The 14,468-nt window shown below is 34.0% G+C and overlaps 4 protein-coding genes across 4 annotated transcripts; 3 read left to right on the top strand and 1 right to left on the bottom strand.

Moving 5' to 3' along the window:
* The first annotated feature begins 4,540 nt into the window (after positions 1-4,540).
* LOC133329247 (syntaxin-16) lies at positions 4,541-5,722 on the top strand. Its single transcript, XM_061537740.1, has 3 exons — positions 4,541-4,624; positions 4,700-4,833; positions 4,897-5,722. Exons 1-3 carry the CDS (start codon positions 4,541-4,543, stop codon positions 5,720-5,722), a joined length of 1,044 nt encoding a protein of 347 aa, XP_061393724.1.
* A 198-nt stretch (positions 5,723-5,920) lies between these two features.
* Positions 5,921-6,768, bottom strand: LOC133329246 (RNA-binding protein pno1). Its single transcript, XM_061537739.1, has 3 exons — positions 6,568-6,768; positions 6,416-6,509; positions 5,921-6,344 (listed from the first exon to the last, which is right to left on the bottom strand). Exons 1-3 carry the CDS (start codon positions 6,756-6,758, stop codon positions 5,931-5,933), a joined length of 699 nt encoding a protein of 232 aa, XP_061393723.1. The 5' UTR covers positions 6,759-6,768; the 3' UTR covers positions 5,921-5,930.
* A 1,002-nt stretch (positions 6,769-7,770) lies between these two features.
* On the top strand, positions 7,771-8,580 carry LOC133329245 (uncharacterized). Its single transcript, XM_061537738.1, has 2 exons — positions 7,771-7,836; positions 7,914-8,580. Exons 1-2 carry the CDS (start codon positions 7,771-7,773, stop codon positions 8,574-8,576), a joined length of 729 nt encoding a protein of 242 aa, XP_061393722.1. The 3' UTR covers positions 8,577-8,580.
* A 3,320-nt stretch (positions 8,581-11,900) lies between these two features.
* Positions 11,901-13,652, top strand: LOC133329248 (sialin). The gene is made up of 2 exons (XM_061537742.1): positions 11,901-11,995; positions 12,073-13,652. The coding sequence occupies exons 1-2, from the start codon at positions 11,911-11,913 to the stop codon at positions 13,650-13,652; spliced, it is 1,665 nt and encodes a 554-aa protein (XP_061393726.1). The 5' UTR covers positions 11,901-11,910.
* Positions 13,653-14,468: the final 816 nt, after the last annotated feature.

Consider the following 14,468-nt stretch of genomic DNA (forward strand, 5'->3'; position numbering starts at 1 on the left):
TAGACCAGCTAGCCCTTGACATTTTGTTTTAAACAATTTACGCACCTTGATTCTAACTTCTTAGTCAGAAAGTTTTTGAAAAATTAATATTTTTTATCAACGTTTATATCTTGTATGGGCCTTTAAAAAATCCACTCGTGTATGGTCCTTTAAAAAATTTTATGATATAGCCTTTCCATGATCTTTCAGAACCATATCATAGTTGAAGGATTTCAACAGATCAAGTACACATGCTCTCTTGAAGAATATTCTTATAGAATTCAGGATTTCAGCTCTGCTGGCCCTTAAAAAATATTATTTTAAAAATTAAGGATTTTTTCTTTGATAGTACTGAAAAAAATTAAAAAATCAGAATTTACGCACCTTGATCCTGGCTTCTTAATCAGAAAGTTTTTCCATGATCTTTCGGAACCATATTATACTTGCCAGATTTCAGCCGATCAAGTACACATGCTCTCCTGCATATTTTCCATATTTTTGGGATAAAGTTTTTTTCTCTGTTGTATTTTCTTTTTCATTTCAATTCCACTTAGCTTCAAACAAATTAAAAATAATTTAAATAGATGAAAAAAATCCCTTAAAGAAAACATTAATTAAAAAAGGTAAACCAAACAACAACAACAAAAACATTTCCAAAAAAGGCAATAAATAATGTTTAAGCTTAACTAAGTCAATGAAAACCCCCATAAGAAAAGAAGAACAACTACAAAAACTAACAAAATAGTTATATTCAAAAATATTTTCAAAGAAAATGGTTGTAAAATAACTAAAAAAAAACAAAAACACAATTAAAAAAACTAATTTTTTTGTAAAATACCAAACTACTAACAAGAAGTTTTATGAGAAAAAGCAAAGGTATTAATAACTGCAAATGAAATGAACAAAATGGAATTGTTAATAATATTACAAAACAAAAAAACACAAACAAAAATATATATTTCGATTTTTCTCATATATTTGATTACAAAAAAATAATAAATTAATAAAAAAACAAGGAAAGCGATGTAAGAAGAAAAATTCCAGGTTAAAATATCAAAAAAGAAAATAATAAAATAATTTATAAAAAACCACAATTGATTAAAAACAAATAGTTGAACAAATGTTAAAATGAAAGGAAATAAACAAAAAAAACATAATAAGAAATATAATCGAAATATGAGTAAAGATTAAATAACAAAAATCAATAAATAAAATGAATACGAAAACAACAACACATTGTTAATGTTAATATCACACAACAAACAAAAGATACTCACACACACACAAACAACAAACCACATGTAATAAACAAATTAAAATTAATATTTCATATAAACTGAATCGAAGAAAAAAACAACAACAAATAATAAGAATTAATAAAGCAAACAAACAAATGAATAAGTTGAAAATAGAAAACAATGATCTTTTAAATTTCAAAATAGTAAATGTTGGTGAGTATTAAAAAAATATTCCTTAAAAAAATCTATGTCGATTTGGGTCCTTGAAAAAAACTCTTCTTTAATATATCCACGCCAGTTTGGATCCTTGAAAAAGGTATTCTATAATAAAAAAAATATACTAAAATATCCAATAAACCAGTAAGGTAAGTAGTAAAGTCGGACTGGGCGGACTATATGATACCCTTCACCACTTTGGGTATATTCTACATATGTATCCGAAAAGACGTCGCCTTTTTGAAGGAATTTCGACATGAAATTAAGCGAACTTAAATGAGTGGTTTTATGTCTTTCTGGAACCTATGCTAAATTTCATTTCATTTGTGCAAGTTTAGAGTCGTTTGCGCACAGTGGGACATATTTGTGTAAATCGATTTAAAGCAAACTTGACACACTCTATTCGGTATTCTGCACCATTTAAAATTTAATCTCAATCAGACACCTATTGATTATTTGGTGTGCAATAAACATAAATAAGTCGAAATTATATATGGAAGCTACGATATATCTGGGGCCAGGGCCGCCCCCCTGCGTACGTCCCTGGGAGGTGTACTCATCATGTGAATCGATTCAAAGCAAAGCTTTGTGGAAGCTATAAATAAATCTGAACTGATTTTCACGAAACTTAGCACACGTCTTTCTAGACTTAATTGAATACGCCATGCCACAATTCGGACATTTACCTAAAATCGGGCGAAACTATATATGGGAGCTATATCTAAATCTGAACCGATTTTCACGAAACTTAGCACACATCATTCTAGACCTAACTCAGTAGGCTATACCAAATTTCGTGCAAATAGAAAGATATATAGGGACTTTGGTGCACCATTTACCTAAAATCGGGCGAAACTATATATGGGAGCTATATCTAAATCTGAACCGATTTTCACGAAACTTAGCACACCATTCTAGACCTAATTCAGTAGGCTATACCAAATTGTGTGCAAATCGAAAGATATTTAGGTACAAGCTATAAAGCTGTACTTTGGCCATACCTGTGCACAATTTCACCCAATTGGGATAATAAATGCCACCTGTACTTTGTTTACAATTTAACATGGACAGACGGATAGACGGACGGACGGACGGACATGCATAAATCAACTTAGAAAGTGATTCTATACATATTCTCAAAAGTAACAATGGGTCTATCTCGTTCCATTTTGCCTTTTACTAACACATGCACAAAGACATAATACCCTGTACCACAGTGTGATGAAGGCTATAAAAAATATATTCAATAAAATAGAAACGACTTACAGCTTTGACTACTCTAGTGTCTAATTTCAGAACTACAAGGCAAAGACATAGAAACCGTAAAGACTCGACAAAATGCATTTTAGAAAGTGATTCTATGAAAAAATATCTCAGGGGGAAAAGGAACCATATGTCTATAAAAACGTTTCCTTTTGCGAAAATGTGTAATAAAATATAAATAAAAAGACATCAAAATATATTTTCATTTTATAAGCAGTGTGATAAAAACGTATAATAAAATATATTCAATAAAATGGAAATCGCTTACGTATCAATTGTCCTATCTTTATACTTTTATGTCTTTGTACAAGGCTTTCGTCATAAAGGTATTTGGCTTTGCTAATATACGTCAAATAAAATGGTTGTTGAATACGATAGCATTGCCAATAATAATATTTACAATGAAGTGGGTCATTTTATTTACAAGTTGACAGTATATAATGTAGTATATATTTATGCCAAATAAAAACATTTTGTTGGCAGATTATTTCTCACAATAGAACTGCTGATACATCTACCTGTCATAGTCCATATGAATCATTGAGCTAAAAGAACAAAAACTTTTATACCCTCCACCAGGAAAAAAATGATAATCGCTTGGTGCAAAGTCCGGACTGTATGGCGGATGCAATAAAACTTCCAAACTCCCGAAAAAGGCATTTCTTTTACCCAACCTAATATTAATAATAGTCTGATTTGAAAATTCCGCTAGGACTATCAATATATGGAAACTGAGCAGATGGGGGCTATGTACCCACCAAAAGTCCATAATGCCAAATTATAGCAACTTCGATTGGAAAATACGCTAGGCTTATGAATTATTTCTTGTGAAATAAATAACATTTCAAAATTAGTTGAATATTAATATGAAATTGGAGTTTCAAAGTTAGGGTTAAAATAATGTAATATTACTTTGTATTGGGATGCACCAGAAGGAGTGAACCGATATTTCTCATCTTCGAACTTGATTTAGGTAGGGAAGAAATATTACGGTATGTAATTGGATGTAATTGTACTCCAAGAGTAGTACTAATTCCTCTTTTCAGGATTCCATCTCTATAAATCAATTAAATACAAATAGTACCAAATTTAGTACCATTTTGTACTTATACACATAAGTACGAATTCCTTTAACCTTTTTCATACATCAACACCACTTCCCAACCTGTATTCCTTATAAATTTTCAATCTAGTTTTATATGTGCAATATGTTCACAATTAGAACTAAATTTAGTAAATTTTAGTACTTTTCGTACACTTATAGGTCGAATTTCCGAAAAAATATTCCAAATTTCAGTATTTTAGCTCTTTCCGTTCGACTAATACGAAGGGTACTATATTTTGTATATTTTAGTACTTTTCGTACCCTTCTAGGTCGAATTTCCAAAAACCTAGCTTTATCTCACGCCTACACATCAACAGCAACCCACACTCAAAATTTCATGTTTCTAGCTTTAGCCGTTTCGTCTCGGCCGTCAGTCACTCACTTAACACTAAGCTCTTCTATATAGTAAGATATTACTTTTTATTATGTAGCCGGCCCTAAGATCTAAGAATTAAAATTTATTAATATTTCTCTTGTTAATGTTTACTACCATGGTTTACTACAAGGTTTTATACAAGACATTTCCCCGATAGAGCAGCTGTTGCGCCTGCATTGTTCTATGCAATGTGATTCATTCAGAAAATTCAATGAACTACAAATAGTTCCAGGGGTTCATAACACAGAATCCGCCAATTGAACCAGTTCGTAAATATAACAAAAATAAAAAAGAATTAACTTTTCAGTCAGGAAAAACAAAAACATATTGAAAATTGAAAGTAATCAATAAGACAGACAGAAAATGTCTTCCCGTAATTTAACGGAGGTATTCAATATTATGCGAAATAATGCATCCAAAAATCGTAATTTGTATTCTGATGACAGGGTGAGTTTGTCCTTCGAAAAATTCAACAATATGGATTTTTTTAATCCCTTAATTTGTTTGCATTACCCTAAATAGAATGGCACTGATGCCGAATTATTGTTGAAACGCTCTGTCCACGATGCTGAGGAGGGTATGGAACTACGAGATGATTATGGTAGCCAGCCGACATGGATAGATAAATTGGAGGAAGCCCAGTATACAATGTCAAAGTGAGTTTTACAAATCAGATGAGTAATGAATATGAAATTAATCGTATTATTACCCTTTTGTAGAATAAAACCCAAATTGGATGAACTTGGTTCACTGCAGGCTCGTTCCTTATTGCGTCCCGCCTTCGATGAAAGTAAAGAAGAGGAATTGGAAATGGAAGAATTGAGTCAGGAGATTTCCAAGCTAATTACATCAACACATCGGCATGTACAATGTATACGTTATAGCTTAGGCGAGGGTGGAAAATTAGAACAACGCCTTACGGCAAATGTTGTCAACTATTTGATGATGAGTCTACAAGAATTGACATTGAAATTTCGTTATAGTCAAAATTCCTATCTGAAGCAGTTGAATTCACGCGAAGAACGTTCACAGCAATTCTTTGATGATTTTAGTAATGGCACGAATGGCGAACGTGATAATTATGTAGATTCTTTTGATAACTTTTTACAGCCGGCAGGACCAACAACCTCAAATCGTAATAATTATTTATATGAAGATGATGATGAGGCCAAAGAAAGTGAATTAGATGCACATTTCCAAAGGCCAATGGCAAATCGTATGACCGAACAACAATTACTGCTGTTTGAAGAAGAGAATACCAGGATGGCCTTAAGTCGTGATGAGGAGGTTTCGAAAATTGTCAAGAGCATCTATGACCTAAATGACATCTTTAAAGATTTGGGGCAAATGGTACAGGAACAAGGTACCGTGCTGGATCGTATTGACTATTCCATAGAACAAACACAAACTCGGGTATCGGAAGGTGTGCGTCAGCTACAAAAGGCTGAAATGTATCAGCGGAAGAATCGTAAAATGTGTGCAATCCTGGTATTGGCTGGCATTACCTTATTTATGCTTATCTTGCTTATATTTACCAAATTATAGATAGCTAACTAATAACATTTCCCCCTTAAGAGAATATTTTTGTTTTTATCTGTGCGTTTTTTGTTTGTTTTGTTTATATTTAAAAAAATAACTTAATTTATCTAAAAAAATATATATCATAATTCACAACTAAACCTAAATAGTTTTTTTTCTGTTTTAAGCATTTCATTTCAATAGAGGTACATACATATTTTCGGATTCTATGTATTTACATTCTTTCACTAACTCGGGAAACAACATTACGGAGATTTCCGTACACCTTGCTTGGTGGAGATCCCATAATTAGATTACAAATGGCTCGGCGGGCCAATTGGATATTTTGATAGCTACCCAAGAGATGAATTTTACTATCGGCTAACACGATACGGGTTTTGGTGACATTTTCAATTGTGAATTTGGTGCGACCACCTTTACCAGCCAAACGACCAATAGCACGGCTCATATGATCACCACGCAGGGTCTTGACATCTTTTACTTCGAATGTTTCCAAGAACAAATCATCCAAACGTAACAAAGCCAAGGCATCATCGACCTCAAAACCGCATAGGAAAGCCTTAACAAAATCAGCTCCCTTTTGGAGATTTGAAATATCTGGTGTTTCCGGACTAATACGAAGTTCAACCTGAAAGAGAAAAAAGAAATACACTTAGTGAGCAACACGTTGCACATTGTATTTGAAAAATGCCCCCATACCTGTCTGGCTTTCATGTTGAAACGAATTTGTAATTTCATGTGTTCAACAATTGGTGTAAATATTTTCATCCAGTGTTCCTTCAATGATGAATATCTGAAAAAACCCCAAATAATTTAGTTATTCCGCATGAACTTCCTCGGGTGCTCCTTACCTGTGTGGTGGTACAGCAATTTTACGCACTTCACTCTTAACCCGCTTTGCCTTAGGTGGCTGATTTTTTGTTACGGCTCCCTCAATGCCAGTGGCTTCGTCCACTTGCATTTCGGTATCATCATTGCGGGTACGCTTCTTAGCCACTCGGGTGGGTAGAATATCATCAACTTTAATATTTTCAACTTCCATTGTGTGAAATTAGAAATGGGAAAGACTTTTTGAATGGAAAAACTGGAGAAAAAGAAAAATAAATACACCAAGAACTTCGTATTAAACTAAACACATGGCTTCTGTGGTCCGTCTGTCAGTTTGACAACATACGAAAGTTACAACAATTTGATACGTTTTTAAATCAACTGTGCAGGTTATGGGAGTTGGCAACGCATAGTGGGTTAGTCCCGCACGTACCGTAGATTTCAAGTAAATAATAGTTATGGAGGGAGAAAAAAAATAAGTAGATTTCAGGAAAAATTTGGGGTTTGGCGCTGGTAAATACATTGCAGAGAAGTTTGAGCTTAAGACAATTTTAAGGCTCGGGTCTGTTAGAAATTTGTATTATGAGTTGTGTTTATTTTAAAGCTATTGAAGTCCTGATTAGGAAGAAGTTTTTAATTCTGGAGAAATTACCTTTTTTAAGGCGATTCTGTTGTAGTGGAATGTATTTAATATCCGCCAAAGGCCGGCCACTCACGGCCACTTGGTTTGAAAACTGGTAATTATCCAATCGGTTCACAAGGCATTAAATCTGATGTCGGTCTTAAATGAGAGCAAAGATCCTGGGGAAAGAAAATATTAGAACCCAAAGAATTTAGATTCGCATTTGACATTTAGATTGGTTTCGTCGTGGAATGAAGCTCTTAGTTTAAATAGTCGGACTGTTTCGGAACCTCCAAGAATGTTTAACTTTTTATTACGACAACGAATTTTTTATTTATGATATTAGGAAAAAACTAGTAGTAGTATACAACGAGGGGACCTGGGTCTAACTAATGGCATAATTTCTCACTAATTTCCTGAAAAATCGCAATAATCAATGCACGATATTATCAAGCAGTCTATATCATCCCTAACATTTACAACTGAGTTGGCCACACCAAATTCTTATCATGCTTGCAGTGTTATTGTTTTGATCGTGGCCATTTGTTCACCCGGTTAGATTGGAGACCCGCATTCGCAATTCCCAAAGGAACAAAGGAGTAAAATGTCAAAAGTTTTAATAACCGAGGAAACTTTCAAGCAACTTAACTACGATATGGAGAAATCAAATGTAAATCTTGATACAATTCATATCAATCCTAACCTAAGTTATACGTACATATATTTATAATCAAATATCATTTTCAGATTGCATCTGCCACCTCAGATGGAAATCGCCAACCCACTGTAATGATTATTTTCGAAAATAGTGATATCAATGCAGCTCTACACCATCTAACCACTTCACTGCAAAATCCATTGTGTGCCAAAGCAATGGCCAGCGTTTTAGTGCAGGAATCAATTCGCGCCGATTTCGAACAAAAACTCCAGGCACAATTGAAAGCCTATGCCAAGGATGATGCTGTAACAAAATGCGATCAACTAAAGAAGGCTTTAGAAACTATCACGAAAATAAATGCCAAAGTGATAACAGTTGTTGGTGGTCCAACTGTGGTCTGCGATTTCACACATGAACATTTTGGTGGTAGCCAAGTTGCAGGAATTTGTACCCTTCACACTTTCCGCACGGCCAAAGAAGCAATTTCATTGGTGGGCAAAGAAACTCTGACATTCCAAAATGTTTCCATTTGGCATGAAAATCATGCCTATGCTTACGAACTGGTAGCTGCTTTGAAATCCCAGAATTTCTTCATTAACTGCTACAACATGCCCTTGACTGTTTTGCAAGATCATCAAACCCAGGGAAAATCATTTGTTGCCATGGAAAAGAATTATCATTATGAGACTTTGCCACACAATGGCATACAGAAGTCGATTGTTTTCCCCATTGGTAGTATTTTTGCCAACTGAAATTGAATGAATAACTCTTGGTGAATTTGGTGGTAAGCTGTAACAATCCGATTTGATGCATTTCTTTCTATTTTGATGGTTGTTTTGATAATTGTGTATTGTAAGATTAGCCAATACGTGTCGAAGATAACGTGCCTTTAACTTCTTTTTTCATTATTTTTGATATCAAATGTTGCAATAAATACTTTTATTATATATGAAATAATATTAATGTGTCTGTGTAAATTTGTATTAATGCATTCGTGGAATTAATCATTCTCACTAAACGTATCACACGCTTTATTATTTTCGTGTTACATATTTTTCCCTTTATTTGTTTTGTTATCTACCTCTAACATAGAATGGTGTGCATAGTAGGTTCGTTTATTTGTTTGGTAACTTATTTGAATATGTTCTTGATCAGGGTATTACTTTCTCATGTTAATATGGGTCTATGATAGATTTATTGTCCATATAAATAGGTTTAAAACTATGTAATGCGATTTAATTCAATGTGTGGGATTTGATTTCGCGTAGTACTACATAGTGGGTAAATTGCACTACAAGGGAATTGTGTAGAAACAATAGGGCTGCGAAAACACCAACAAGGGAAAAGCTTAATTCACGTATCGCAAGATCTATAATCGATGTCTGGTGGTGGTGATGTATATGGTCAAGCCATATACATCAAGTATATGGAACAAGCCTCAATATGAGTTTATTTCCGTCTATAATCTGATTTTTGTAGAATGTTTGAATTTGGAAAATTGAATTTTCTTTAAAAGGCCCATACTTAAATACTTAGTTCATTTCATCTTTAAATTTGTTGAGGATTCCCCTATAAGTATTCTATTTATAAAATTTATCAGCCAGCTTATTAAAATATATCTCGACTTACAGGACATGTTTTGCTGAATATAAAATAATAAGTAAATCAACACTTTGTCGCTTCCAGGCGCTAAAAAGTTTACAAAACACAACTCTCATACGTTTTCGTTCACAATAATAAGTATTTGCTGTAATAAGAATAGTGCTGTAATTTTTTTTTTCGAATTGAGGGACGAAACTTCAGCGCCCCTAGATTGTGGGCCACTGAATTCAAAAATTTGATTTGTATCCTTTATCTTATCAGGATAATCGACAGTACCATTGTTCTCTTATAGCATGTCTTTCCAAAACTACCTCCATATCTCAACACTACACACCAATCAGAAATCTAGCTCTGTACTAAATTTGGTAACACTCATTACCTTTTGTACTCTTTATTTCCAAAACTAATTCCACATTTTATGAATCGAGCTCTATATGTTTAAACACAACAACATTCAGTACAATTTAGTACACATTAATATACATTTTTTACTTTATATACTTACCTCAACAATCCAATGAAAATCATATTTCCAAAATTCAGGATTCTAGCCCATTTAGTATAACTTAGTACTCATTAGTACGAATTTCCGAAACTTCCTACATACCCCAAAACCAAACATACCTATTGTGATCCTAATTAAAAATTTCATGATTCCAGCCATATCAGTTCGCCAAAAATTCAAATTTTACCTATTTTAGTACACATAACTACAAATTTTCAAAATTACACACATACCTCAATTCAACAATGCAATAGTAATATTACTTCCAAATTTCAGTTTTCCACCTCAGTCAGTTCTCGCAAATCCAAATTGTACAAAATATGGTACCATTTAGTACCATATTTATAAGTACACACTACCAAAACCACCTCCTCATATCGAACCTACTTCTCCACCTTGATTCGCATTCCAAATTCCAAGCTTTTAGCTCCATCCGTTCACATACTACGAAATTGTACCAAATTTAGTACTTTTCGGAAACCTATAGTTCGAATTTCCAAAAAGCCCTTTGTGGACATCTACCCTACACTCTATCAGTAGTCTTCATTCCAAATTTAAAAGTTTAGCAACACCGGTTCGCACAAACACAAATTACTACTCTTTTCACTTTGCGTACCGTTGTAGTTCGAATTTCAAGAGCCTTCCAAAGCCCAGCCTTATCTGAGAGCTACAGACTAAATTTCAAGATCGTTAAGTCGGTCAATCACTTTACTCTTTTCGTATTTTAGACCGATATTGCTATCGATTGAGATGTGTAAAATTTAAATGGAATCTATTACTGGCCTTGAGAGTTATCTCGCTGACCAATCAGAGGGACATACAAACATTTATATATTGGTTTCAAATTTAAACGAATACAAATACCCCTATTTTATTTGTATGAAATTCCCATTAGATAATTTGGGGGGTTATTAAAGAGTTATTTATTATTATGCGTTACAAAGATTTAAAAATTTCAACAAATATTCAAGCTAATAATTCAGTCAGATATTCTACACCTTCAGCCCTGTTCCATACACAATATCTAGAGAAGTGATATGCAGAGTAACATAATCTGTCCCACACGTAATTGTCGACTTGTCAACACTATATCAAAATTGATCCCAATTCTTAAATCGCCACAATTAAATTTTGATATACAGCTCAATCAAGTCGTTGAGACCTGTTCCATTTCTATTGGCATTACATTTCAGTCAGTTCGTGTTTTCGTTTCGTTGATTTCCCTTCTCTTGCTGTTTCACATTTGAACAAAAAACATTAGTCAGACTTCCTCAATGTTGATGTTTTTTGTGCTATAGTTGTTGTTGGTAACAATATTTTTTTGCTCAGTACATCTCTAACAGTTGGTCGGATTTGTTTATAGCTGGCTGGAGAGTCTTTTGGTTTTGTGTTTCTGTTCTGTTTTGCTCTTCTACCACAAACAGCACCGAATGACTGACTGACTGACTATTACCTACCCCCGCAGACTCTCTTGCTCTCTTATGGTGTGTGTATATTACTGGTGTTGTTGTTTTTGGAAGGTTTAGATAAAATTGTGTCGTGGCTTTCTCCTAATGTTCCACTGTGTAATTACTTTAGTCTTCATATCTAACTAAACGTTCTTGGCGTAAAGACAGACCAGACCAGCAAAACAATTTGGAACATATGGTTGAGACCTCTTCCGTAGAAAGAAATACACAAATAAACTAATGTCTGGATTATAAATAGTACGAATAAAAAATACTTGTTTTGAAAGTGACCAGAAATTAAAAAAAAAAAAACAAACGACGGGAATGCCTGCTGCAGCCTGTAAATGACAAAGTGTAAAAATCTGAAATAATATGTCCAAATTCACAACTACACCAAATGCAGAAACAACAAGAGGGGGGCAAACGGAAAATGGAGAAACCCCACTCGGGCGTGAATCACACAGGACAAATCAGGGTGTTCGAAGTGACGTAGAGGAAGATACTGATTTGGAATACTACAGTGGAAATATAATGCTGCCAGAAACAGACTCAGAAGAAGATGATTTTGTAAATAGCTATGATGCAGATGCTCCACTGATACGAGGAGGAGGCAGAGGTATGTTTTTTTCAAATATAAATGATAATTAATGAACAAATAATCTTTCCCATTCTCTCTATTGTATTCCCATTTAGATGATTGTGATTGTATTAACACCCGCACGATATTCGGTTTAATGGGCTTCTTGGGATTTGCTGTTGTGTATGCCATGCGTGTGAATTTATCGGTGGCAATTGTGGCCATGGTCAATCAAACAGCCATACCGCAGGAAAACAATAGTTCCATTGTTGAGGACACCACCTGTCCCATGGAGATAAAACAAAATAAAACCTCGCCTTCGATAAGTGGTGATTTCGTTTGGGACGAAGCCACCCAGGGATTGGTGTTGGGTTCATTCTTCTATGGCTATGTTTTAACACAAATACCTGGTGGACGTATGGCGGAGCTGATTGGTGGCAAACTTATTTATGGATATGGTGTTCTGATAACAGCCCTCTTTACTCTGCTTACTCCAATTGCTGCCTATTGGGATTTGCCCATGTTAATTTTGGTGCGTATTTTGGAGGGAATGGGCGAAGGTGTTACCTACCCTGCAATGCATGTTATGTTGGCCCATTGGATACCACCAAATGAACGTAATAAATTCGCTGCAGTGGTCTATGCAGGTTCCAATATTGGCACTGTGATATCGATGCCATTGACCGGATGGCTTTGCTCTCTGAAATTTGGTGGCGGCTGGCCATTGGCTTTTTATGTGTTTGGTATACTGGGCATAGTGTGGTTTGCGTTTTGGATGTATTTGGTCTACGACAAGCCATCAATGCATCCGAGAATTTCAACCAAAGAAAGAGAATATATAGAAAGGTGTACAGGGTTAATGGAAAAGGCGCCACAACAAAGGAGTCTGCGAGCCACAGAGAGCTGTAATGATGATGACGATGATAATTACCAAATATATATGTCTTCCAATACAAGAACAACAACAACACCTAGCATACCATGGCGTTCCATTATGACTTCAGTACCGCTGTGGGCTATTTTAATTACCCAGTGTGGTCAAAGTTGGGCTTTTTACACCCAACTTACCGAATTGCCTACATATATGAATAATATTTTACATTTCGAAATACAATCGAATGCTGTATTAAATAGTGTACCCTATCTCACTTCATGGTTGGTGGGTATTGGCTGTTCAGCTGTGGCCGATTGGATGTTGGAACGTCGTTATATTAGCACTTTGAATTCGTATAAATTTTGGAATTCCATTGCCTCCATAATACCCTCTTTGGGTATGATTGGTGTTGGCTATGTTGGTTGTAGTTGGCAATGGGTAACATTTATGTTGGCTGGTGTGGGCTCCTTTGCGGGGGCCATTTATCCCGGCAATCAAATGAATCACATTTCCCTAAGTCCATCATATGCCGGAACAATGTACGGCATAACTAATTCAGCTGCAAATATTTGTGGATTCCTCGCACCTTATGTGATTGGTCTGATTATCAATCACAATGAGACCATGTTGCAGTGGCGTAAGGTATTCTGGTTGGCTGGGGGTTTAAATATTGCCGGCAACTTGATATATCTGATATTTGCTAGTGCGGATGAGCAAAGTTGGTCGCGACCAGAAAATCAGCAAATCGAAAACAATCGTGAAGGATCCCAAAGACGACGAAATCGAAAAGAATTAAATAACGACAATGAAATTACAACTTAATTTAAAACAAAACTAGATGGAAAATTAAAATATCTCGTTTTTTGATTTTTGTTGTATAACATATATTCCTAATGTACCTATTGTTAAAAAAAAGTAACAATTTATGTGTGATACAATTTACCTCTCGTATTAACAGTGTTAATATGAAACGAATTTGTTTTCAAATCAAATATTTAATTGTAAATTTCTTTTAATTTTGCTCTTAACTATTGAGACATTTTAAATATAAATTTTAATTGAAAAATAGAAAAGAAAAACTAAAAAATAAGAATACCACCTGTATGAGGTACTAAAGTATACAAACAAATATCTATATATGTTAACCAAGGAATTTATTAAAACAAACCAAAACATGACAAAGACAAACAAAAGCTGCTTATAATTTTGTTAAACAAGGAATTTATTAAAAAAACTAAAACATGATAAAGAAAAACAAACCCTTCGTTAAAACTTTGTAAACAATTAATTTATCAATCTTAAAATGTCCATAAAGTATTATAAATGTTGTTGGCAAAAAATTCGTTGTTAATTTTTAATTAATTAAAATGAAAGAAATCCGTTATTTGTTTAACTATAAATGCCTCTGTGACGTCTTGCCCTAGATATTTTCCGAAAGTGCTCACTCGTGTTTTTTAACCAGCTCAAACATTTTAGAAACTATTTTATCGACTATATCAACTTTATCGAATGTATATAACGATTAAAAAAAACTATATTGTTTAAATGAATTAATATTTTGTAGAATGAAATTATTAAATTAAAAGAAAAATAATTTCAAGCGATATATATATTTTATGTTATAAGAAAACGTTTATA

The sequence above is a fragment of the Musca vetustissima genome, unplaced genomic scaffold, assembly GCF_032173495.1.
Source record: "Musca vetustissima isolate MV318-11 ecotype Yass unplaced genomic scaffold, APGP_CSIRO_Mvet_v1 utg35765, whole genome shotgun sequence".
NCBI lineage: Eukaryota > Metazoa > Arthropoda > Insecta > Diptera > Muscidae > Musca > Musca vetustissima.

What these genes read in the sequence shown, in the direction of transcription:
- LOC133329246 (XM_061537739.1), bottom strand. Translation starts at nt 6,758, where the DNA reads ATGGAAGTTGAAAATATTAAAGTTGATGATATTCTACCCACCCGAGTG. An exon ending in ATTGCTGTACCACCACACAG is followed by an intron (nt 6,510 to 6,567) that starts GTAAGGAGCACC and finishes GGGTTTTTTCAG; the next exon opens with ATATTCATCATTGAAGGAAC. An exon ending in TCAACATGAAAGCCAGACAG is followed by an intron (nt 6,345 to 6,415) that starts GTATGGGGGCAT and finishes TTTCTCTTTCAG; the next exon opens with GTTGAACTTCGTATTAGTCC.
- LOC133329248 (XM_061537742.1), top strand. Translation starts at nt 11,911, where the DNA reads ATGCTGCCAGAAACAGACTCAGAAGAAGATGATTTTGTAAATAGCTAT. An exon ending in GATACGAGGAGGAGGCAGAG is followed by an intron (nt 11,996 to 12,072) that starts GTATGTTTTTTT and finishes ATTCCCATTTAG; the next exon opens with ATGATTGTGATTGTATTAAC.
- LOC133329247 (XM_061537740.1), top strand. Translation starts at nt 4,541, where the DNA reads ATGTCTTCCCGTAATTTAACGGAGGTATTCAATATTATGCGAAATAAT. An exon ending in ATTTGTATTCTGATGACAGG is followed by an intron (nt 4,625 to 4,699) that starts GTGAGTTTGTCC and finishes TACCCTAAATAG; the next exon opens with AATGGCACTGATGCCGAATT. An exon ending in GCCCAGTATACAATGTCAAA is followed by an intron (nt 4,834 to 4,896) that starts GTGAGTTTTACA and finishes ACCCTTTTGTAG; the next exon opens with AATAAAACCCAAATTGGATG.
- LOC133329245 (XM_061537738.1), top strand. Translation starts at nt 7,771, where the DNA reads ATGTCAAAAGTTTTAATAACCGAGGAAACTTTCAAGCAACTTAACTAC. An exon ending in ACGATATGGAGAAATCAAAT is followed by an intron (nt 7,837 to 7,913) that starts GTAAATCTTGAT and finishes TATCATTTTCAG; the next exon opens with ATTGCATCTGCCACCTCAGA.